The sequence below is a fragment of the Hippichthys cyanospilos genome, chromosome 11, assembly GCF_059441005.1.
Source record: "Hippichthys cyanospilos isolate Australia breed blue-spotted pipefish chromosome 11, RoL_Hcya_1.0, whole genome shotgun sequence".
Classification (NCBI taxonomy): Eukaryota; Metazoa; Chordata; class Actinopteri; order Syngnathiformes; family Syngnathidae; genus Hippichthys; species Hippichthys cyanospilos.
This window is the reverse complement of record NC_142379.1, coordinates 17,583,698-17,609,180: the sequence shown is the minus strand read 5'-3', so window position 1 is coordinate 17,609,180 and position 25,483 is coordinate 17,583,698. Positions and strand designations below refer to the sequence as shown.

At 37.2% G+C, this 25,483-nt stretch overlaps 1 protein-coding gene across 1 annotated transcript in view; it reads left to right on the top strand.

The window, feature by feature from the left end:
- The first annotated feature begins 3,169 nt into the window (after positions 1–3,169).
- The window catches only part of slco1c1 (solute carrier organic anion transporter family, member 1C1), a 37,001-nt gene continuing 14,687 nt past the window's right edge, over positions 3,170–25,483 (top strand). Inside the window, exons 1-3 of the mRNA XM_088427194.1 lie at positions 3,170–3,360; positions 14,295–14,467; positions 23,377–23,518. Of these exons, the coding sequence (XP_088283320.1) occupies positions 14,372–14,467; positions 23,377–23,518 (238 nt within the window). The 5' untranslated portion in view covers positions 3,170–3,360; positions 14,295–14,371. The remainder of the gene's footprint in view (positions 3,361–14,294; positions 14,468–23,376; positions 23,519–25,483) is intronic.

Here is a 25,483-nt window from a genome sequence, read left to right as displayed (position 1 = left end):
AAATCAAAGGGTTGGAAAAAATACCACACAAGGGTTAGTACTGTAAGTACTGTAGCTTTCCAATGTAAGCATTGGAGGATCTGACCACCTCTTATGGGATCATGTTAGACCGCCACAGCACATTTGCATGCATTTTGGTGAAGTTAATTGCTTGTCAACGCGGTTAACAGTGGAGTCTCTGTGTTTGTACTGCAGGATAATGCCTGCTTAAACGAATGGAAAGTAACATTCTCTTTGTCATACGGTATTACAAATGAGCAGTAATCCATATCTAATCACATGAAACATACTTGTTGTAGGTCAAGGCCATGGTCACGCAACAGAATTCCAGAGGAATTGTGACTGTGATGAGGTGTTAAAATTCCCCTGTTAATTTCACACGCACTTCTAACATATGCCAAGATTAACGCTGTTTCTCCTTCTTACTAAAAATAAATACAAATGGAGGAGGAGGAGACACCTTTATCGGCAGCACTTGTTGCCTTGGCGGAAATGTGTCTTAGTTTGCTTTGATGAGAGAACAATGCAAGCACATACAGTTTATTAGGGTTTTTTTTTTTTTTTTAGTTATGCAACACTGTGAAACACCCCCTTGCAAAATAAATGAATGGATTATTTAGCCTCCTTCCATTTTTCAGAATTTTGTATCTTTGCCACACTGTAATAATATTCTTGCAGGTCCCTCGTCATCAGTTCATGTTGAATGGTCTACATGTAACCATAACAACTAAAAAGCATACAAGATTTTGCCTATTACCTGGGCACACTGTGCTAGCTGTGAACAAAGGAGGTCAACCGCTGTGTTTTAACATTCATCAGCTCTTGACAGGGCTGGTGTTATATGAACAATCCTCACCTTCGAGGGCTTTCAGCAATGTGAAATGAGGTAAAAATGACAAGAGCACAGAGATACCCTGATACAAACCAATACGATTATGACAAAATGAATCGCACAGTGTTAGCTACGGATAACATTGGACATATTCACATAAAAACACATATATCACATCTCACTTTGGGCTGTCGTGTCTGACACTAGCATTGTTAGCACACCGTTAGCACTTTAGCAATGATATCACACGAGAAGCACTTTGCATGACACCAAAGTAAAATTACATGCTCAAAATAATCCAAAAAATGAATATTATTTCTCCTGTGCACTTGTAAATTATGCCTAGACCACTGGAAATCTAAAATGAAAACATACAAATTAAACGTCCTCAAGGTGTCTCTGTTCGCACTCATCACCAACAGACAAACAAACACAAACGCAAACACACACCAGCCCCATTTGGAGGCATACAAGTGAACTGCATTCACATTGTCAACTGTTACAATGAATACAATAAAGTTAAAGGGTTTAGGAGTGTTTTTTTTTTTATTCTTCTTTACATGGTACGTTTTGATTTTAGTATGCAGTCATGTAATTTTAATATGTATTTTTTTACCATTTTTGGTGCATTTTTACAGTATAATTTAACAATATTAATGTATAGAGTTCAGTACAGTTTTGGGTGTGCTTGGAATGGATTAGGCTATTTACATGTAAATAGTGGCTGTACTGAAAGATACACGTTACAAAATTATTTCCAGAACAAATTAATTTCATAAGTAAAGTACCACTGTACTCAACAGCATTCCAGTGCCCCTGCTGTGCTGAAGCCAATCCCAGTTGACTTATGCCACACCTTAAACTGTTAGCCAGCCGATTGTTTGTCATATAAAGTTAACCATTTGCACTCAAAAAATAATTTAGAAGCTTCATTTAACCTACCACACATGGTATTGGACAACAGAATACTCAGAGAAAACCTTCACAAACATGGGGAGAAAATGGAAACTTCACACAGAAATTGAATTGTCTGTCAGGTATGCTAAACCAGGCATCCGCACTATATAACATGCTGAAGATACGTACTAGCATCAGCTAACGTGTTATCCATAGTCACAAGTTATTGGATCAACATAAAAAAAACACATTTTGGACATATTATCACAAATGACAACATTCTTTCAAAGATAGTACAATTTACAGAAACTCATGGCCCAGATTTCACAGACAGAACAATGTGTGTGTGACAGAACAAGGACAGTGCCTGCTCTCAATTGAAGTCACACCGTTCTTCCTCACAACAAAATGGAATGTCAACAGCAGCCAGAAGTGGCACCAAAAACAAATGTCAAACCAAACAAAGCACAAATGAATGAACTGTTAAAAGATACACAAAATCAATTCCAAGACAACATTATTTCGGATGAGGCCCTGTACCAACCGCGGACTGGCAGTTGGAGACCTCTGATCATGAATCTAAGAAAGAGGAAATCTTTGAGTTTTCCTTCCTTAGTTGTCCGTCATCCTGGTTTGGTTCAAAGGTTGGAATTAATTAGTTTGGTCAAACCTTGTTACACGTGAATGCTACATGCTGTGTGCTAGCTGGCACCTCCCAAGCGAAAAGGCTTCAATGGAAACACATAAAAGTCAAAGCCCTACCTTATCAATCTGAGCTGCTGCACCCGTATTCCTCCAGCTGTTCTCTCATGTCAGCTGACCAGATGCACCTTAGAGTGTCTAAAGCTAGACTTACACTCAGAGGCAATCGAGCATTCACCGTCGCCGCTCCAAAACTGTGGAATGAACTGCCGCTGCATGTTAGACAGGCCTCCTCTTTATCTGTTTTTAAAACTCTGCTTTAAACCCACCTTTCCTCCAGGGCTTTTGGCACCTTGCAGAGTGTTGACTGATTTTATTTGATCTTATTTTATTTATTTTACGTGATTTTACTGTTTTATTGTGTCACCTATTTATTGTGCTTTATTTTGCCTGTACAGCACTTTAGAAAAATTGTGTTTGTTAAAATGGTGCTATATAAATTAAGTGGATTGGATTGGGATGACTTTCCCTTGAAAAACTTTAATAATAGCGCAAACAATTAAAAAATATTGAATATTCCAGGATTCCATACAGAAAGGTTCATTAATTAAAAAAAAAAATCAATTGGTTCAAAAGATGAAAACCTTTAAAAATTGTCTGCGGGATTGAATTGCGGGTTTTGCTATTAGCTTTTATTTTGAAATCTGTTCTCTGAGCGCCTTTGCACTTTGCAGCGCTTTACAGTAAGGCAGAGTCGACAAGATATTGGCAGTAAGGCGTAGTAGACTCGATATTGACAGTCGGGTTGGCTGGACTTGGTCTTTTTATGTGGAGGCTGGCCCGACCGCAGTTAAGAGTCGGCGCCTCCTCCCATTCTCTGTCATCCTCATGAGAAGTTTGAACGCAGCTCGCTGAACCGGAGACTACCTGCGCCGTGGTCTCCATCTCGGAATCTCCTCCTCGACCAAACATCGCTCTTTTTCACCAAGGTAAGCAACTCGCATTCAAAGTTCAGCTCAGCTCTGTGTGTATTTGAAACGATGCAACGCCTGATTTCATAATTAGCGTCTCGATTGAGCCCTATTTAATTTGTAGACATAATTGAGTCAATCACTAAAACGGGCTTCCGACATGGAAATCCAATGCGTCATCTCTGACATCACGTTTTTGAGGTTAGCGTTTGATCACGACAGCCAGACTCAAATTCTTACAAAAAATCCATTCAAATACATTAATATACGACTTGCGTAATTGTTACTGTACAATTGCACTGGTACAATCGTGGTTGTGTTTCCTAACCGTTGTTGAGGCAAGGCACCCATTTTACATAGGGAAAAAAAGTACGGCACGCTGCCAATTAATAATGTCATATAAAGTGTGAACACTGAAAAAATGATTTGTCGTCTCAACTTACTCACCAATCGACATATTCATTGAGAAATATGGCGCTGTTCAAATAAACGCAGGGCTGATAGCGTCGCACGTATTGTATTTTATGAACGGCAACAGGTGTTAACTCATTGTTTTTGATGCAGTCCTAGGGTGAAGAAGAATTAATCTTTCTGTTTATGGCTACTGTTCATCAACTGATTTGCATAGATTAAAAGAATATAAGAATGATTTTTTGGGGGGGGACAAATGAAACGGAAATTGGATCATTTTATAATTTCCCCCTGGGGTTTTCTCATGGCACACTAGTGTGCCAAGAGTCAAGACACCCTGGCTGGTATTCAGGTTACTATACAAGACAACAAAGAAGATTACAAATGAAAATGCTAAGTGAACTGGCTAAGTTCAGAGTTTATTCTTGGTGTATGATCGGTGGGCTCTTTATTCATAAAGGCAATTCAGTAGCTGAAGCAAAACTGTGACAAAAGATTAGACTGAGGCATTAGAGAAGCACGTCTGCTTATAATGTATAAAGCCCACATTCTTAAGATGAATGAGCACCAGAGAGTGAACATCACAAGTGTTGGATCATTTGATCTGGTCAGTTGAGTGTTCCTTTATACAGACATTGCATTTTATTTGCACATTTTTTCTATACTGTAGTCCATAAAAAGAAAAGCCTATGAATGGTTCTGAGATGGTCTTTTATTATTGACCCTTTGATGTTACTTGAATTAAATTAACTCTGCAACATTCAAAATGATCATTCAAAACACAACGTTTCCGATAAAGTAATAAGCAATTATGAGTTGTTCATTTATGGAATATCCTAATGCCGTATATATTTATGATCGGCTGTGGCACGTGGGTCCTCATGTGCCCCAAAATGAAAATTTAGCTATTAATTTATACTCATACAACATTTAATTTCCTTAAAACATATATTAAATACAGTACATGAATGAAGCAGGCTGCATGGACTGGGTTAGCGCATCTGCCTCATAGTTCAGAAGTCACTGGTTCAATTCCAACTTCCTGTGGGGAGTTTACATGTTCAGCCCACGCTCGCTCTGGTCTTTTCCAGGCACTCTGGTTTGGTCTCCTCTCACATTCCAAAAACATGGACGGTAGGTATATTGAACACTTCAAATTGCTCTTAAGTGTGATTGTGAATGAGCGTTCATCTCTGTGTGCCCTGTTATTGGCTGGCAACCGGTTCAGGTTGTCCGCCGCCTACTGCCTGAAGATGGCAGGGTTAGGCATCAGCAAGCCAGCGACCCTAGTGAAGATAAGCAGCTGTAGAAAATGGATGGCAGGATGGACATGGAAGTACCTGAGAGATGAACAATTAACAGCAATTTGAACATTGCTAGGGAATACAAACGGAACGCGTTATGTCACTTCAACTACATTTTGGGGGGCGGGGTTAGGGCCAATCACCAATTAGGACCAACAGTTTCTACTAAATCTAATAATAGTGACAAAATCCTTCAGCAGGAGCTTCTCTGCTCATGTAAACACAACAAAAGAGCATCACTCTCATGTTGTGACATAATTTGATTTAAATGCATTGCATTAAGAGTAGACATTTTATAGAAAGAGATCCGACATTTAACTATATTTCATGAGGACAAGTGGTTCGGATGATGGATTACATTCGTCAGTCATCGGATCCCGTGAGGACACACTGTAAACAACACAGCTGTAAGTGTCGGTCTTCTATTTGATTTTATGCTGGAGGGTAACATTGTGGTGTACTTTCGATTTGCATTTATGTAAAGCAATCTACTATTCTTTGACTGCCTTTTATAAACAATCTTAACGTTTTTGGCTGCTGGAAAACTAAAATACAGAACTTATGGAGGATGTTTTTGAGAAATTTCAAAATCTATTTTTTTGTCCACACAATCTAGTACGTTATCCTAAACTTTATCCGCAGATATGCCTATGCTTTTGCAAGAGCGGGTCTGAACTGAAATAAGATGTCCAATTTCCTGATGTGCTTAACATACTCTCTTTGACTAACACAACACCTCATAAACTCCACCAGCTGAACATTGTAAGTGGCGTCAGTACACTCATCCAGAAAGAGTACAATGCACTCTACATTTTTTATTCCATAACACAGCCGCCTATATAAATCACCGGCCAGTAATTGTGTGCATTTCGTTGCTGTTAAATCTGCTCGTTTGTCGTTTCCCCTTTTTGTTTGCCTTCAAACATCACGTCCCTCACTTCAGCCATGCATTGTTTTATTATTTTTGCACCTGAGAAGGGCTTCCTGTGCCACTGAAGTGAGTACTCGGTTGCTATTTGTTTTTGCATCAAAGATGTGCCAAGAATCCTGTTTTCAACTTTACGTGCAGCATTTCATTTTCTTGCTCTTGAGGAAATGCCTCTTGGGAATTCCTATGCTTAAAATGGCATTAGCAGATACCAATTCAATGTGGAAATTTTCATTACAAAATATAGGTGTGATGCTGCGCGGCAGAAATACCGATTTTTACTGTCCTTTTTTCTTTTAGAAGCAAACTTGAAACTTGCATGTTGGCTCGGCGAATTTCAAATCTGCCCTTGCAGCACTGCACTCAGTGACCCAGCAACAGGCTGTCTGCGTATAGCTGGCATGGAGACAAATTCCAGACTGCACGTGGTGACCAAAACAAACAGTTAAACAAAGCGTTTTGATACCCAGGCGGGCACACCGTGTAACAGGTACACCCACCTAGTTCCCCGCCAGTCTTTGATAGACAACGAAAGCACTGGTTAAATAAGTGAAGTTTGAATTCTACCATGCAAATGCCCATGTTAATACATGGTGATCTGAGAAACGGCCCTAATTCCCTCATTTCAAATAATGCCAAGCATAATGGTGCAAAAGCCCACATCTCTCCAACTAAATCAATTGTTGTTTGCTTACCATTTACATGGCAAAAAGTCCATTTTGAGAAAAAAGGAAGGTGTAGAAAGAAGTATATTCTTAATTTTTTGTCTAAAAAGGAAAACATCTGGTGTAGAAAAAATTAAGAAATGAATGCTTATTTCAAGATATTAAATCTAGCATTTGCTTATAAATTTCCTTACTCAAAATATTTCTTTCTTTCTCATAAAAAGCTGAAGAGATGATTTTGATTTATCTTCAGTTTAAGAACAAGAAAACTTTCCTTAATTTACGAAATATTATAAAAAAAAAATCTGATTATAAAGACGAACAGGTACATTTATGTATTCGAATTACGTTGACTTAAATCAATGCAATACTGTATTTTAGTCATTTTTTTAATTAAAGTCATTATTTGGGTTTGTCTTGTTTTGAAATCAGGGCTTTGAGTGGGTATAATTAAAAATAAAAATCAAATTCATGACTAATTTAAGAAAGTGCATCTCGGAAAAGTTGACTTGAATCTAGCAAAACTGGCCTGAATTTTTAAAGGAATGAGAAAATATTGCTTACATTTTACAATATATTTGGACCATTTGTTTAAACCTAGGCTCAACGAGGAAAAAATGCTTATTTTAATCCACATTTAAAAAAAAAAAATACCGAAAAATGTTTAATAGGATTTTTTTTTCACAAAATCTTACCTTATCTTGTGAAGTATTTGCTTGAATTTGATTTGCAATTTGCTTAAATTTAGAATTTCTGGCATGTTTTTGGACTCATAAATGTCTTCAATTTGGTTTTCTAAGCAAGTAAAACATTCTTACCCCATTGCCAGATATTTGTGCGGCAACAAATATTTTTCATATACAGTATATATATATATATATATATATATATATATATATATATATATATATATATATATATATATATTTTTTTTTTTCCCTTGGTTTTGTCTGGCACATTTTGCAGCGCAAACACCAAATCTACCAACATCGAAGTAACGAGCACAGCTAGAGTGGCCTTGATTTACTGACATTTCTTACAGTTTAAAGCACATCCGTCGTATTCCTTTTTGTCAAAACTTACCGGTACTATAACCTAGCTACCACATGAGGCTTTTGCTAATAAAATCGTTGAGTCTGTGTAAAAGAGAAGCTTCATGCGCATTTGAACATTTCCCTGGATAAATTTAGAAGAAAATTGACAATTGACTGATCGTTTGTTTTAGCTTATTTGAAACAATTATTGAGAAACGGGGCAAGTATGTTTGCCAATTTTATTAGTACTGGTGACAAATAATTAAAATCTCTGTTTTTTGTTTGAGTGATTCTGGCCGCTTACCATTTCAATCTAATGAATAAATCCAACAAACATTTAGGTTTGATTTCTTGAAAGAAAATAATCTTCTGCTAAATCTTCAGACAATTAAAAATGCATAGAGATTTGAAAGTTTTAACGTGGACTTAAACATGAATAGTGTTTGGGTCACTTTCTTAAATATCACAATTAAGTAGTTAATATCTATTGTAAGGTAGCTCGGTGGCACAGAGGTTAGCACGTCCACCTCACGGTTCAATCCAGCCTTTCTGTGTGGAGTTTGCATGTTCTCCCCGAGCCTGCGTGGGTTTTCTCCGGGTATTCCGGCTTCCTCCCACCCCCAAAAACATGCATAGAAGAGGTATTTTACATTCTAAATTGTCTTTAGTTGTGATTTTAGTGATTTAGTTGTGGTCTCTATTTGCCTTGCAATTGACTGGGAACTTGTTCAGGGTGTCCCTGCCCAGTGCCCGAAGTCAGCTGGGATATGCACCAGCAATCCCTTGCCAGGAAAAGCGGCTCTAGAAAATGGATGGATGGGATATCTCTTGTAAACCATCAATCTGGCATTCCACCTCTATTGCCAAACCGCAGTTTCGTAATTTATGTATTTATCTCTAAATTGGTGGTTTCCAAACTAACTAATTAATCCAATATTTTTGATTTATTGGCCAGCCCTACCAATTAGAATTTAAGCCTGTCCTGAGACATAATCAAGAAGAAGTGTCATACACTATATGTGAAACCAAAAACACATGCCCACTAACCGGCTTCATTCAAGCAAAATTTATTTAACATTTGCTAGTCATGTGTTAGTTAAGTAAGTGGTCATGTGCCTGACTGGCTTTGATTTTGGGTCTGATTTAAGGTTAGGATACACAGACATCCTAAGTAAGGATTCAAGATTCGTTTGGGCAATTTAGTGTTCCTCCTGCATGCTCTTATTCTATTTATGGCTATATAAACTATTCCTTGAGTAAACTGAGCTCTAATATGTGATGTTGCAAGATATTTGGAATTTGAAGTTTTGTGGGATGACCTTCTTGGTGATTGTTCAAGGAACGGGTGGAATGTTTCTGTATTTCACAGCGGTTGAATACCAACCTGGGTCAGGTCTCCTAGCAAGCGGAAAGCCACTGGTTGTCTAACTGAATTGTGTATTTTCCACCTGGGTGTCAGCATAGCTGATATTGTGATTGCCATATAATAATTCATTTTTTCCAACTTCTCGTCTTTGTGATACGAATGCAAGATCAGCGAGGGTATTTACTTTAGGCTAAAGCTGTTGTGTTGCTTTGTCAGTAAAATGAGCATTTGTAGCCACAACAAGTGAGAAGTAAAAAATAGATGACAGGATGACAAGTGTTAATTTTTGCAGTTGGTATGCATTCCATTAAAGTTAGAGTTAATTGTGTGTTAAAACCTTAATGTGACGGAATAGCTGTTTCTATTTCAATGCACAGTGTTGTTTTGAGCAGAAGACTTACAATGGATGTGTCACGATGTGGCATGCCGGTTAGAGGAGTGCGGGATGCGGAACAGGCGGGACACAAAAAATGCAGGGCAGACAGGGGTAGGCTTACGTGGGGGTGATTTAATGACAAAAAAGGGCTGGGTTGAAAGAAACGAAAAATACAAGTTACAAACCAAATCGCTAAACTGAAACTACCGAAGGACAACAAGGGACGGGAGGCAGCACGGGAGTGACCGGTACCAGGAGCGTGAGACGAGGCAGCGGGGAAACGACGAACAATGACCCGACAAAGGGACGCGGCAAAACACTGGGGCTTAAGTACTAACCGAACTAATTAAGACGCAAGACACCTGGGGACAACAATGGGCGGGGAAACTTACTGGAGGGAACACGCGGGCGACAGGTGAGGTTAATTAGTGATGACAGACGAGGGGAACACAGAGGACCTATAACTGAAACTACACAACCCAAAAACCCACAACGAAAAACAGATCATGACAGGATGAGGACCTAAACTTTTTAAAGATGATGTCGTGTTTTATTCACGGTGGCCCAGAAGTGCAAAACAAATTAACAAACACTTGAACATTTCACAAAACAAATGACCAAAAGATGAAAACTTTTAAATCTCTAAAATGAAATTACCAAAAGCGGAAACAAGTTTAACTTTCAGGAAACACACAAGTCATGGCGGAATGGAGAGCCTGATGTTTTGAGCTGCTGGATACAGGGCTAAGATTGTGTGTTTTGTTTTTTTTTTGTATCGCTTCTAGCTTGTTGCTCCTCAAAATGTTTAAGCAACAGGGAAGCTGATTTCACGCCGTCACATTTGGGAGCGCCTCGAATGCGCATTGGGGTGCAAAGATCGAGGATCAAGGAGCTTCTACAATCTAGCTTAAATTGTGGGACGAATGGACCTAGACTTTGCTGAAGTCTTGTTGTTGCTCTTTTTCAAATGCATGATTTGACCACAAAAATAAAATGTTTCAATGGCTTGTTTTAATCATATGCGTTAAACATAATAGGTACGCAACATAACGTATGTTTCTATCTAGAGGTGGTGGAGTTGATTATGAGCTTGGGGCAGACCAACCAACAGTGAAGTCAAGCGGATATAAGTTGATATACGACTTCATTTTCATTCCACTTGAAACATAAAGCATTAAGTGAACACTTGTGATGATGGTAATAATTTTGACCTGCAAATAGTAGGAGTAGGAGTATTGACACATTATGTTTGGTGTCATCTTTAGCAGAAGTTTCTATCAAATGACAACATCAAGAAGTGTTTATCTCATTATATCTCAAACAAAAAAAATCTACTGCCTCTCTCCTTGCTCTTTTGTCAAACTTGTCACTCCTCGATGGAAATCCCGGTGGGAGGTACTAGCATGTGAACAGGAATGTCCAATTAAAAACATGAAATGAGTGCGTAGAGGTGATATTTTGTCCATTTTGTGGTCAACATGTACTCACCAGTGAATCGCCAGCTGACCAAGAAAGGCAAAAAAACAAAAACAAAAAACCTGTCCTTATCCAGCAGCTCAAAACGTCACGCTCTCATTTCCGCCATGACTTCTGGTCTCTTCCTGTCAATCGGCAATATGGTCCATAGTCTTTCCAGTTCGTCCTAATTGTAATATGTTTCTGCATTTGGTAATTTGTTTTCTAAATGTAAATGTGTTTTGTCTTTTGAGCGTTTGTTTTCTGAAATTTAAAAGTGTTTGCCTTTTGCTTATTTGTTTTGCGAATTCTATATTTGTTTCATCTTTTGTCAAAACGTCTTGTCAAATGTTAAAGTGTTTCACCATTTGTTCATTTGTTTTGCACTTCAGGGCCACCGTATTTATCACAGCAAACAACTTTACAGCACCTCTGCTGGTTGCAGTCAGTATTGCATTCAATCAGACACAATTTATTCTTAAATTACGATAGAGTCGATAGTCAGAATCCTTTATGATGTTTCAATTCACTGATTATTATGTCCATTTGTATGAATGATGCTCATTAATATAAGTGGTATAGAATATAAGTGGTCTCGGGGTCTCGGGTTACTGGTTAAGTTTGTTTGGAATGTGTGTTAAAACATCAGCTACTGAATTTGTTGCTGCACAGTTGTAATAGACATGTTTTTGTAGTGTAGTTTGTGTTATATATTCACTGGCTTAGGTTCTCCATAGTTTATTACTATATCTAATTTTGAAATGTGGTGAGGATAATGCAGTGACAGAATTAATGTAGGAGTGTTCTCTTCTGAGTGATGCCCTTTAATAGAATGTCACAGATTCAGCAGGGAGTGTAGCCAACCATTCTCTGTGTATAGCCAGCAACTCTTCGGTTTAAAACAAAACAAACAAAGCAAAACCTTTTGTCACCATTGAATGTTGATGAAAAAGCTATACAATCATCGATTGATTTCTGTACATTCCTACATAATATTTTGTCTCACACTTCCTGATTTGCTTTGTATTGGGAAATGAGACTTATTTAATTATTGGTGTGGTTCATGATTGAGGAGAAATGTTCTGCTTGATCAAATCAGAGAGCGACAAAGATAGCACCATCTTGCTGGGTGATAAGACTATGATAGTCAGTCATGTAAGTTACAGTCCATTTTTAGTGATGACAAACATGTTGTCTGACTTCATAATTTCCAAGTCTTAAAACAAATGTTTTAAAATTTCACTCATGAAATGTCATTTTATTCAATTCAATTTAAAGGTGAGGTACATCATACTTTGTCTTCCACATGACAAATCCAATACCTCTTGAATCTCAGAGAGAAAGTGTGTGCAGAGCAGTAATCGGAGTAAAGGGGGGCTATTTTGAAGGAACAAGAACATGTTTCCAGTTAAATCACCATAATCTATCACGATAGTCATAAAAAGAAAACACTTTCAATCAGAAGGGGGTCAAAAATGTTGGTATGTACAGTATTATGTATATACTGTAGCAGCAAAATATGAGCAAAAATTTGATTTTTGTCACAGATAAGCCGCACTGGACTATAAGACGCAGGTAATAACATCAGGTATTTACGCAAAAAGATGGTATATGAAGTTTATTATTGATTTTAGTTATTTAATATTTTGTAATTGTCTGCCAACAGCAGCATCCTCTTTTTAACAGACTGAACATGCCTGCATGTTTAGTCCCAACATATTTATAGAAAATGAATGGATGGATGGATATCTGTTAGTTAAATAGCAGTTAAAAATCAAAATCAATACTTCAATAGCATCTTTTTTTGTCTCTTTTTGTTTGATAGTTTATTTTAGTGAACATATCACATTCTACATAATTCATATACAATCATAAATAAAATCACATATACTGTGTACTGACCTTTTTTTTTTCCAGACTATAAAACGTGACTTTTTCCTCATGTTTTGAGCCCTGCGGATTATAGTCCCGTGCACCTTATATCTGGTTTATTTGTTTTTTTCTAGCCACCAGCAAGCAAATGTGTGTATTACTAATTAATTGCTAAACATTTTATAATATTTTCGCATTTTTATAATTTGTCATGATTAATCCAATTTTTTAACAACTATTTTCTATGAAGCTTGTAAGATTTAGAATTAACAAAATCATCAACTAAAAACATATTTAGCTTCAAAGACTCTTGCAATAGCTTATTACACTCTTTTAATTTGCCATTTGCCTGTGCCCTTGTGGGTTTTCTCTGGGTACTCCGGTATCCTCCCACATTCCCAAAAGCATGCATGGTAAGTACTGTATACAGTATTGGGAACTATGAATTACCCTTAGGTTTCTGTGAGTGTAAATGGTTGGTTTTTTTTTTTTTTTTTTGCTTGTGTGTGTGTGTTTGCCATGCAATTGGCTAGCAACAAGCTCAGGTGTTAGGGATAGGCTCCAGCATACCTGTGACCCTTGTGAGGACAAGCGGTTCTTCTCATAGAATGATTCTCAATATTTCTCTCTTATAGGATTAGTACCACACTCTAGCAGTTTGCACTTGGCTTTGCAAAGTAAGCAACATCTTTATTTTTCCCGTGAGCCATTGAGCAATTTGGACTAGATTATTGTCCTAATAAGTCATTACACAATAACAAGTACCACAGCATGACAGTTAAGTTCCATTTGCGGGTATACTTTTAGAATCTTCATTCCCTTTCGTCTTTTGACAACCCCGGTGCCATTTCAAATCAGAAAAAACATTTTTTGCCCCCAAAGCTCTGGAGGACGTCATAAATGTTATCACTTTTGAGATGTCACTGTTTGTCCCTTTGTGGTGGCCACTGTTGTGAATGTTGATCAAACTTGATTATCCAAAGTCCAAAACGTTAAAACAGAACAATGTGTCCTGCAGAAATGTAGACTTTTCCATGCAGTCTTGTTGACAGTAACCTTGTTGGTGTATTCGGTTCGCTATCTATGCTGGAGTGGCATCACTAATTCTGCCCCCTGAGGCATCGCATTCACAGCTTCACATGACTCCTCTCTAGGATGAAATATACTGAGAGGGGGTGAAGAGGCAGGACAAGGCTAATAAAATCAGAAAGACACTACAGTTAAAGCGGCTTTAATGCTTGTCTTGATCCATGCTTTTTGAAAATATATTCAAACTGAAACATAATTCAAATTCTATATGTACTGGTGTGTTGATACTTTTTTGGCAGTTTTTAATTGCATTTAAGTATGTCTACAATTAAAAAAAAACACGTCTTCTTTCTAAACACTACCGTTTTGTCATGGTTTAAAAATTGTTTGATAGGTCTTACTTGTTGAACTGCACTACTTACTAATGTGTACTCCCCTTTGCCTGCTGTAAGATGTTTCTGTTTGTGCTGAGAATAAGAAGTGGGTCACATGCTTGAATTATCCATTTACAGGCTTGCATGCATCAGTGCCAAGAATTTGCACTTCGTGGTAGACTACAGCAAAGCAGACACAGTGACCTTTGGGAAGGATGGAGGTTGGAGCGGAGCACGGCGGCATGCAGAAGACTCGACGCGGTGACGATGCATCCAGGAAAACACGCCCCTCATCTTGTTCCAGTCTTAAGGCAAGTACTATATATGTTTTAGAATAAGACAGAAGATGATATGTATTATATAAATAAACTGTAATACTTTGACCGTTTTTGACTTGATAGTACCAGTGTTAAAACTGTATACGTTTTAACTGACATTTTTTGCCTCGTGATTTTATTAACATATACATGATTGAATATTTATGTATTTGAACGTAAAAAAGTGAACAAAATATAAATTATAATAATATAATAACAATAGAAAAAAAATAACACAACAGCATCCCACAAAATAATCAAAATAATCCTGACAAGTTTTCCATGCTCAAAAAGGAGCAGAAAGAAGTCTAGTCCTACTAAGTCCCATCCCTGTTAATTTTTTCTTAGTTTATAAGATTTATTCGTTGATTTAAAATAATACAAAAGATCATGGTAATGGCAGTAATGAGAGTGAACAACTACATACTGATAATATAAAATGATTTACAGTATACTCTAGAGCTGGGTTGTCAAACTCATTTTAGCTCATGTTAAATAATGGTATATAACTTATAGAGTGGTCCTTTTCCATTTCATAAAATACATACAGTGGACCCCTGCCACACGAAATTAATCCGTTGGGATCTTTAGGTGAAATTGTCACATGGCGGGCAATAGAAACCTGTGATGATTAGCTAATGCATGGAAAACCCCCAGGTAAAAACATCAATATTTTAAATACATATTAAAAATGTCTTTAAAAAAGTATAGTAGTAAGTACTACATATATAATATACATTTATATCATTAAATAACATGAATAAAAATATATAAAGGAAACATGACATTTTATTTAACTTTGGAGTGACATGACTTGAGCTAGTAACAGTCATAGCATATTCCCTAGCGAGGGTAACGATACGCGTGCGTCCCTTCTCCATATTTCTTGATTATCTCCAGCTTTGTTCCCATAGCAATCATCTTCTTACGTCTCCCATAGCTAACAAATTAAAGTTTGAACTAAGCACTAAAATGCACAATAAATACGATAGTGTATGCACTCGCACTAGATCAAGTCTTTAGCACATCGGCATCTTAGTGACACCGCGTTGCCGCCCAATAGCAGACCAGCATCTTCGTGACCCCGACCAATATCAGACCAGCATCTTAGTGATGTATGCAGTGACGTATGAGCAAGGTGTGACTCGCACAGTCATAAGCATGCACGCTGACCGCCACGATGAATTAAGTAATTGTTGTTGATGCCGTGAGGCGGGAAAAAAGCCGTTGCAACGGAGATGAAAAAATTTGAAAAAAGCATAAGCTACGGATGTCGTAACATGGGGCTTCACTGTATTTTGCATGGAAAACGTAGTAAAATGACATTAAAATAATTAAACAACTTAATTGATTGAAAAATTAATGGATAAATACAACAAATTACAGCTACTCAGTGGAAGGACACCGACCCAGTTGAAATATGTGGTACAACTTCTGTTTCAAGGAGTACAGTGACGTGCACAAAACAAAAAATTAAACTGAATCAAATTGTGCTTCGGTTTCTCATTTTGGACACTGGATGGCATACACATATTGACATACATGTCATAAGATGTTGAAGACGTGCAAAGACGAAGTTACAATGTCACGTATGGAAGTGCTGTATGCTAACTGCTGAGCTGTAAATCACGTTAATTTAAAAAGAAACAAGATGACTGTTTATAATACCGATCCAGACGGCGATCTGCACTCATTGGGTAACTCTTCGGGGCGATCAAAGCATTTTACTTATTGTGTAACTTTTCGGGATGATCGAAGGATTTTACTTGCGCTGAGCAGTAGCATGACAAAGCTAGATGCTAATGCTAACGTGAACGCTACCGCAGCGTTCTGTCACTCAAGCCTGGAAACTTGTCAGTTCCGCATGTAATTTGCAATGCTCATTAAGGCATTGCTTGTAAAAGTAATTTGGCTATTGGTTACGGACAGAGGACTAATCGGTTTGGTCCTATACATTTTTTTAATGTTTCGCAAAATAATGTTGTGGTCCAGATTAAACCTACTTTGAATTTTACATACTCAATTCAGTCTTAAAAGAACATGAACTCAAACCCATTGGCCAAAGCAGGTGTTTGTGAAGACTAAAAAACTAAAAAAACATGCTCTGGTCTAAAAAGTTCTTCAAAAAAACTTTAGCTCACTTTTTACCCAGAATGCGGCCTTGTTTTCCTTCGAACACCTATTGTAAGGCACATCGAATGCCCGTTCGAGGAATGTATTCTTCATGAAACAAGAGCCTTAACAGGAGAGCTGGCATTTATTGGCCTTGTAAATGGAACTCATCCAAGTGGGTCTCTTCTCTTCTGTCAAGCTAGCTATGTTCATCATTTCATTGCATGATTATTATACATGTATTAAATTGAAATGGACATTTTGCCTAGCTACAAACTCAGTTTTCTTTTTTTTTTCTTTAACAATATGCCAGTTTGACGTTCATTTCTGTGTCATACATAGATACTGTTCATACATACTGTATCTGTTTTGTTGCCCATCTTGTTCCCTCTCAAATTTTCATCTGTAGTCCTCAAAGAAGGGCCAGAGGAATAAGTCAGAACACAGCATGAATGTGGTGTTGGTTTGATTAGATCACCTCAGGCTGTTCTGTCTCACTCTTCCTTCTACGTCAAACAATATTTTTTTTTTTTAAAAAAGCTGTAAGTCTTGTTTCAAAGTTAACACAACTTCAAATAAGATCAAACCCTCTTGTTGCTTCTTCGGCAGATGAAAGTGACGTGAGACAATGGTGTTCAAGCAGCTTATCATAATATCGAATCAGTCTCTGGACAGGCTTGATTTCTTCTCAGAATTGTTTAGTTTTTGGGTGGGACATGGCACAGTCCACCGCAACTGTAATCCTTTGCTTTGTTACCTGCTTTCTGTTTATTGCTCCAAAGGAGATTGGGTGACATTATCCCTAAACAAATGTCTAATGATTCTATGTGGTATAACGTGACTTTCTTTGAGAAAGGGTTTCTCTGCTATGCACACAAATTGTACTTTTACTTTACTTTGCTTTTACTTTGCACCCTAATTTAGCTCAGAGTAAACTTTGTGATAAAACTTTTAAAAATTGTCATGGAATGTATGGAAACAAATGTATAAAGTCCCCATTTTATCTGAACAAGCTGTACACATGCTGTTGGAGGGCGTCCCTCATTCTGGAACAAACAATCTCATTGTGGGCCATAACATGATTGAATTCTCTGACTGGAGCAAAGCTGCTGGAAATGTTACAGCTTGTTTACCTTGCATGCAAGTTAAGGGGATTGCTATCACCCTTTGTGTTTGTGTGCGCAATAATTTGAGAACCAGTTCTCACATAATTCTACGAATTAATGTTGTTAAAATCTGCCGGTGATTAGAGGCGGCTCAACCGCTTCATTTGTCTCCAATCAGAAAATGCGCTAAGCCGTTGGGAACCTCACACACCAACAGGCATCGTCGTTTGCCAAAAATTTCCAGTTGGCTTACCCACTGATCGGTTGAGAGTACGGTATTTTTAATTTTCTGTGTGTGATAATGATAATGCAAATTGGGTGGGCATATAATGACTCATTGGTATCAAATACAAAGCTGTTGATGTACAAATGCAGCTTTTCCTTGACATTACTAAAACATCCACTAACATCCACTGACATCCACTAAAAATGCATTATGCAGGTATTAATTGTAGATGAAAAATAATTGTTGGCAATTCAATTATAGACACATTAAGTTTTCTCTAAATGTGCAAGTTAGGCACAATCTATGAAAAGCTTGTCTCAAATACAGAAGGTTAATGTTTATAACTTCATCTGTTAAATTAAATAAATGACACAGAAAAAGCCACTTTTTATTTTTTGTATGATTTTTTTAACACAATGCAATAAAGCACTTTGTTGAGGGTTTTTCTCACTTACAATGTATTTAGGTGCCATCCATTCATTATTGTTTCCACACCAGGGGTTGTTACAACCATTCACACTCACAAACACCCCAAAGGACAATTTAGAGTGTTCACTATAACCACCATGACGTTTTTTGGAACGTGTGTGGAAATCAGCCTACCATAAGAAAAACTATACAGGCATAGAGAAAAGATGCAAAGTCCACACACTGGAAGCAGTGTGGCGACCTCTGCACTGTGAAGTGGACATGCTAACTAATTTATATAAGATATATTCATATTGGATTGTAATACATTTACAGATACTTTCAAAATATTTAGCAGTATTGATTAAGTTTAATATTTTGCGAATAATTTTGATAATGCCATGAGGAAGTGAATGTTGTAATCACAATGCATCACCAAATCTGTTCAAAGCTAATCAAGGGAAGCATATGAAACATTATTAAATTTGATAATACAAAGTTACCATAAACTGCAACATTTACCGCCAGGGAATAATGTGTGTAGAAAGCTCTTGCAAGCTAAAATATCTCATTTAACTTATTGTGTAAATCCAGAAGCCACTGCTTCCATAAGTTTGCTATTGAATATTACAGAGGGCCTTTTTGACAATCTCCATTCATGTTCATCAAGGTTTTTATAGGATTATGCCAGAAAGTGCTTTTGTCGCTACATTATTCGAACATGCCTTTATGGACAATGGAAAATAGTTTGCAACTAATAGTTGGAGAGATGACAAGTCTTCATTTCTACTGTGGCGGTTCCCTTCAGGCTATGACAGTTGAGGGGTAGGATATTGTTTTGTTTTTTTTCCTCGTTTTTGTTTCTTTCCTCCTCTTATGTGTGGTGTGCAACAAAAATGTTCAGCCCCTTGAGGGTTTACAATCAGTATAATAATTTTTCATCTTAATGACCACACCGAGTTTCGATTTAGCTTTACTTACACAGACTTTGAAAGACATCTTTGTTTTAGAGTTCAATGTTTGTGAAATAGGGGACATCATTTACTCACATCACTGCCTCATTTGTTACGGTACAACACACTGTGACCAAAGGATCACTCACCCAAAGTCTTGTGGGAAAGGGTCCAGTTCACCCACAACCCAAATGAGTATAATATGCCCTATAGAAAAAACAGAGGCATACAGAAAAGTTTTTACAAAGTATAATTGTCATTGCCAAGTGGAAGCATACAGCAGTTCATTCACTAAATACTATCCTGAATCTGTTCTCTGTGGATTGAATCACATCCCCTCGTGTCTCTGGGTATTTCCGGAGCTTTTTTACATCACAAAAGTGTGTTAGCACCCTCAGTTGATGAAGGTTTGAGACTTCTGCCAGCTCCTCGCTCCTCTTAGAAGTAAAGTTGCTGGATAGAAGCATACAAGGTTCTTTAGCTTGTCCTCATAGGAAAAGCCTTTTTGGTTCCTGTTAGAACCCTTTCTAAAATTTCTACTCGGATCTAGGGCGTTGTACACTGAACCCAAAATAAACGGGTTCCACCCAGAATCCTGGATCGACAAAGAATCCTTCCAACTTCTGAAGCAGAGGTCAGCAACCTGCAGCTCCGGAGCCGCATGCGGCCCTTTCATCCTTATGTTGCAGCTCTCCATGGTTTGGGAAAATAAATAAGGCTTGGTTCAGATGGACTACGTGGGCGGCGTAACAAGCGACACATTTGAACTGCAGTCAATGAAGTTTGCGTGACTGGTGATAGGATTACATCTATAGGACTGTTTGGTGTGACGGGACACAAATCGTGACATGACATAGCCAGTCATTTCGGGAATGTAAAAACAGGAAACGGAAATATAGTGCAGCCTTCCAGATTAAAAGCACATATTTTCAAAATACGAAATAACTGAACATTAAAAAATAAAGCACTTGATGAATTCTCAACTCAACATAAATGTCTTATTAATGGCCCTACGTGTGAACAAGGATGGACTCAAACTTTGGGTCAGTCTGCTAGTTCTTTTGTGTAAACCAAGACGAAACAACTTTGGCTAACACGAAGACCGCTAAAAGCCAAATGATGAACGGAGAACATAAACAGGAAATACAGAGCTGCGTTCCAGATTAAAAGCACACATTTTCAAAGTAAGAAACAACTGAATATTCAAATATAAAGCACTTGATGAATTCACAACTGAAAATAAATGTCTTATTAATGGCCCCGTGTGTTAAAAGCAGATATTTCAAGATAAGACAGCACAAGTAAGTAAACAATACAAACTGGAGCCCTTAAAGAATCCTCAACACTGAATAAATCTCATCTGATAGGCCCCTGTTTGTGAGCATGGATGGATTCAGACATTGGTTCGATCTGCTTGCTTCTTTTAATTAAAATAATAAAATAATGTGGTACAACCTTGGTTAACAAAAGCTGCTGTTAGAGCTCCCCATTCATTTTCATAAGAATGTTTATATATATATATATATATATATATATATATATATATATATATATATTTATATATATAGTGACGGGCCACTACTGATGTATAGTATTATTATTATACCACACAATGAAATTTTTATTGCGTTCACTCCCCGAGTAGTAATATAGTATAAATAGTAATATAGTGCATATCATGTAGTGCAAACTATTATTTATACATGTAGTAAGAGGCACATTAATGTGTGAGAGATTTGTTGAGAATTCGGATGGCTTGAAAAATCAAACTGCTCATAAAGGTTCTGAGCAAGTCACGCTTGCTGAAATTAGATAATAGATTTAAGTAACCTTTGAGGTTTCTGAATAGTCATGGGCTGATATTAGAGTCTGACAGTGTGATGACCTTGATCAAAAATATCACTGTTTCACAATATCATGGTATTAAAGTTACAGCTCTGTTTTTTCCATTGAACACAACCTAATTTATTTTTCAACAAAATATTGAATATTTAGTACATGAAGAAATATTTACCATTTTAGTACAAATAAATAAAGAAATAAACATTTGTCTTTTTTAATTGTCCTGGTAAGACATTAATCAGCTTTAAAAAAAAAAAAAAAAAAACATTGATTGGCATCTAATTATTTTTAAAACAGCACTTTTCAATTATAATTTTTGCCAATCCCCACTGAAGGAAAAGACATTTTTTGTCCCCCCTCCCCGCAACTATAAATAGGGTTATTATCTCTAAAATTATATAAGTATCCCTAAAACTGTATCCTTTTTAACATGACCAAAAAAAGCAATATATATCAACTTTCAAAAACTGGTAACTTTTTTGGCTGCATTTATAGTTTACAGGTTAATCAAAGTATCAAAAAAAAAAGGATGCAAATCCTTATTTTAATGCACTAATTTCTCTGAGGTAATCCCCCCTGCTTTAAAATAAGGATGATGCATTTTCAAAATTACTTCGAATGTTGTCACTTGTAACTCTTACAAAATTACTGTAAGCAAATTAGGTGAACTAGCATGAGAATAACTAGCGTTTTTGATCGCAAAAGAGCACTTATGTATGCTTTTTTTGAAGTTGTGTTTTGAGAGGCACTAACTTCATTTGAATGGCCAGCATCATCAACATAAAGCATACTTATTGGTTTCGGCACGCAAACGTGTCATGTGCTCCAGCATGTTGCTTAGATCCAGAGGTTAAGACCTCCCACTTATTCCCCGAGAAGGTTAAAAAAATATCAGCAATTGCCCTCTAATTATTTTCAAAGAGGCAGCTTGTTGAGTCGACCCTGTAAGCGGCCACTCATTTTCTGCTCTGCTTAAAAGTCCCCTTTGTTAGATTACGCAAAAAGAAAAGCGCTCATTATCATTAACAACAGTATGTGTGCTTATTGAAGCGTTTTAACGCCACGGTGAATCGTGAAGACTGTCATTGGCCCATGCCTATTTCTGACCTTCTGTCACATCAATCCAGCTTCTATTACAAATTCCCTCACAGGTGATCTCATAATGTGTGAATAGTAATCATCTCTGATATTCAAACCTTTTTTGTAGACGTCAGACCATAGCAATAAAACTTAACGCTTAGCTCCAGTACAACCAACAGGGCAGTTCCCGGACCCCATGCACTAAATTCTAGCCTCTCCCCAAAGATGTATGGCACTCCAAATTATGTGGACATTCTTTGTAAAGATGGACGATGAAATGCATTGACCTCTCATTGGTTAGTGCAGTTGTTTTTCCTGGAGACAGGGGTTCAGGACCCAGTGTGGTGGACCTTCTGCTCGGTTCACTGCTCAAGACATTTATCCATGTAACTAAAAGACGGAAAAGGCTTTTAAGTCTGCCGCAGACCAAGTACAGTAAGTGGTGAGGAAATTCCATTTACACGCATAGTAAAAATACTGAAACATGGTTAATTATTTGAATACGCAAGCACCCTCTTCTGATAACCCATGCTTTCAAAAGACCTCAAAGAGCTCTCTTACAAAAAAGGTTGTCCATAGAAATGGTTATTAAAGAAACCCTTAGTCTCACAAACGGACCTCGAAGAACCCTCTTTTTGAAAAAAAGGGGTTTTCAGAAACAAATGGTTCGGCATAGAACCTTTGCCCTTCAAGAAGAACCCATTTGGAACCTCCAAGCACGTGTGTCAAAATCACCTCCTCTTCAATTTGAAGGTTCTATCTAGCACACGGGGAATTGTTTGGTATCTCCATGATGCACCATGCTTTCCAGCTATCATATCATCACTTCCGCTATGCCCTAGCGGAGGATAGAGTAACTAACTAATGCTAACTACTGGTACGCCTCAACCTTCGGATACACTTTGAATGCATAATAAAAACCTCCTTTTTAAACAAACTATGGTTGACAACGTTCTAGAAATGAGGTATATATTGCAATACATGTTAAGAATGAAAATATTAATTTTAACAGACCCTATGAAATCTTTGCTTCCTGAACTTTAACCATATTTCACACTCATCCGAACATACTTCTCATTGATATTCACTTAATTGTAAATATAGGCTCTGTTGTATCTCTGCGAAAACCCTTTGCTTGTATCTAATATGTCCTTATCCATTTCTATTCCCTCACAGATGTTTCTGGTGGCTCTGTCCTTCGCCTATTTTGCAAAAGCCCTGTCGGGGAGCTACATGAAGAGCACAATAACTCAGCTGGAAAGGCGCTTTGACATTCCCAGTTACCTAATAGGCATCATTGACGGAAGCTTTGAGATAGGTGCGTAGGTCTGCTTGTCATCACTTTTATGTCGATGTTGTTTGCAGCCTCCGCGTCACAGATACGTCATCCACTCACCCCTCACTTTCAGTCTTTGCAAAAATGAATGGGCCGCAACGTTATTTAAGGTACCGAAAAAGGATTTCTCAGGCTTGTGTGTGAGAGAGTCATTATGTCGAAAAAGCCATCACTCTTTATACCTGTAGGAAAGTGGAAATTGTGTCATTGTCAATGTGCTTGACTATGTGTGTTCAATATTGTCTGGTTACCGCAAAGCATTCAAAAGATTCCTTCCATGTTTTATCAAGTTTATAGACCCCCTTGGGGTCATGTCTTGTCATAGCATGCAGGAGGACTCAAATGCAGGGAGCTAGGGGGTGTTAAAAAAAACATGAAATAATAAAAAACTAAAATAACAAAACAAACAAAAACCTCAAATGATGACCATTTTAGAAGAGAGAAAAGTTAACAAATTGATTGAGTTAACCCAGTCCTTTTCAAATAGTGAGGCATAACCCCAGGGAAGAAGCTTTGTTTTTGCCATTTGAAGTGTAATTGCAAAAAAGTTTGAGGATTTGCAAAAATAAGGCTTGGCATCTTTTTTTTATTTCTTTATTTTTTTTATATATATTTTAGGCACTTTGATGCACTTTGCAATTTTTTTTTCAGTTTTAGACTAACCTGTAAATGCTGTAAAAAAGTAGTTAAAAGTTGTTGAAAGTTGATTTATATTTCTTTTTTCTTTTGATAATGTTAGAAAGGGTACATTTCAAGTTTTAGGTATACGTATACAACAGTTATACGTGTGCAAAAAAATAATTGAGAAGCACTGAATTAACCAGTCTTAAATCAAGCGAACTTGACATGGCAGGAATGAGATCACAAAAACATAAACATAAACAACAGCAACAATACGTGACAAGGTGAATGAATAAATTAGTGATTGACCTAAAAGTGCAGAGGCTTCAAAGTATGTTTCAAGCAACCTAGGATGGAAAGTGCGTATGGGAGTATGATTATTTCCAGGTAAATAACGTCATTAATGACGTTTAAAGTCTTGCTGTCTCAAGAAGTGGTTCACATGTTGGCCCGATTAATGAACAACGACAATCTGAAAACATATTTAGATTTTGTTGTCCTGTTGGAACTTGGCCAATTTTTCATGACAAGTGCATTTATTCATGGAACAAAATGTGTTCCCATACATGACAAATTACAAAATAAATCTGGCCAAAATATATAATATTTGTCTATACGTTGTGAAAAAGGTTACAAGTAGTAATTTGGCAAAACTCCATCTGACTCACATTTCATAATTTACTGCTAGACAGAGGTCTAATTCCACATTTTTGTTCTCCAATCATTTTTGGAGTTATATGACCTCATTTCACAAACTTTTTTCTTCCTGGGTGACAAACATTTTGGATTTGTCTCACAAAGCACAATGCTGACAAAATTGCTTATTTAAGTATAGTTCTCAAAAACTCAAAATGAAAAATTAAAATAATTGAAAATCTCTTTTCACCAAGGCGAAAACATACATATCCTAGCTAATGCAGTTTTCTAAAAATAAAAAACACAATTGTCAATGTTTTTTAAACACTAATTTTGACATAAACATAATTTTCTTTATTTCATAACATATAATGAACCACAAATGAACCAGAACCTTAGATGTGATCGGGTGCATGAATGGTTGTTTATCTCTCTGTGCCCTGCAATTGGCTGGCAACCAGTTCAGGCATGGTGTCTGCCGCCTACTGCCTGAAGTCACCTGGGATAGGCACCAGCAGGCCTGCGACCCTTGTGAGGATTAGCGGCTCCAGAAAATGGATGGATGAATGGATGAATCAGAACCCTAAATAAAAACATAAATGAACTCCAGAATACATACGGTGTTTTGAATCCAGTTGTTATTTTCATGCAGGCAGTGTAGCTATACAGTACTGAAATAAAGCAAAGAAG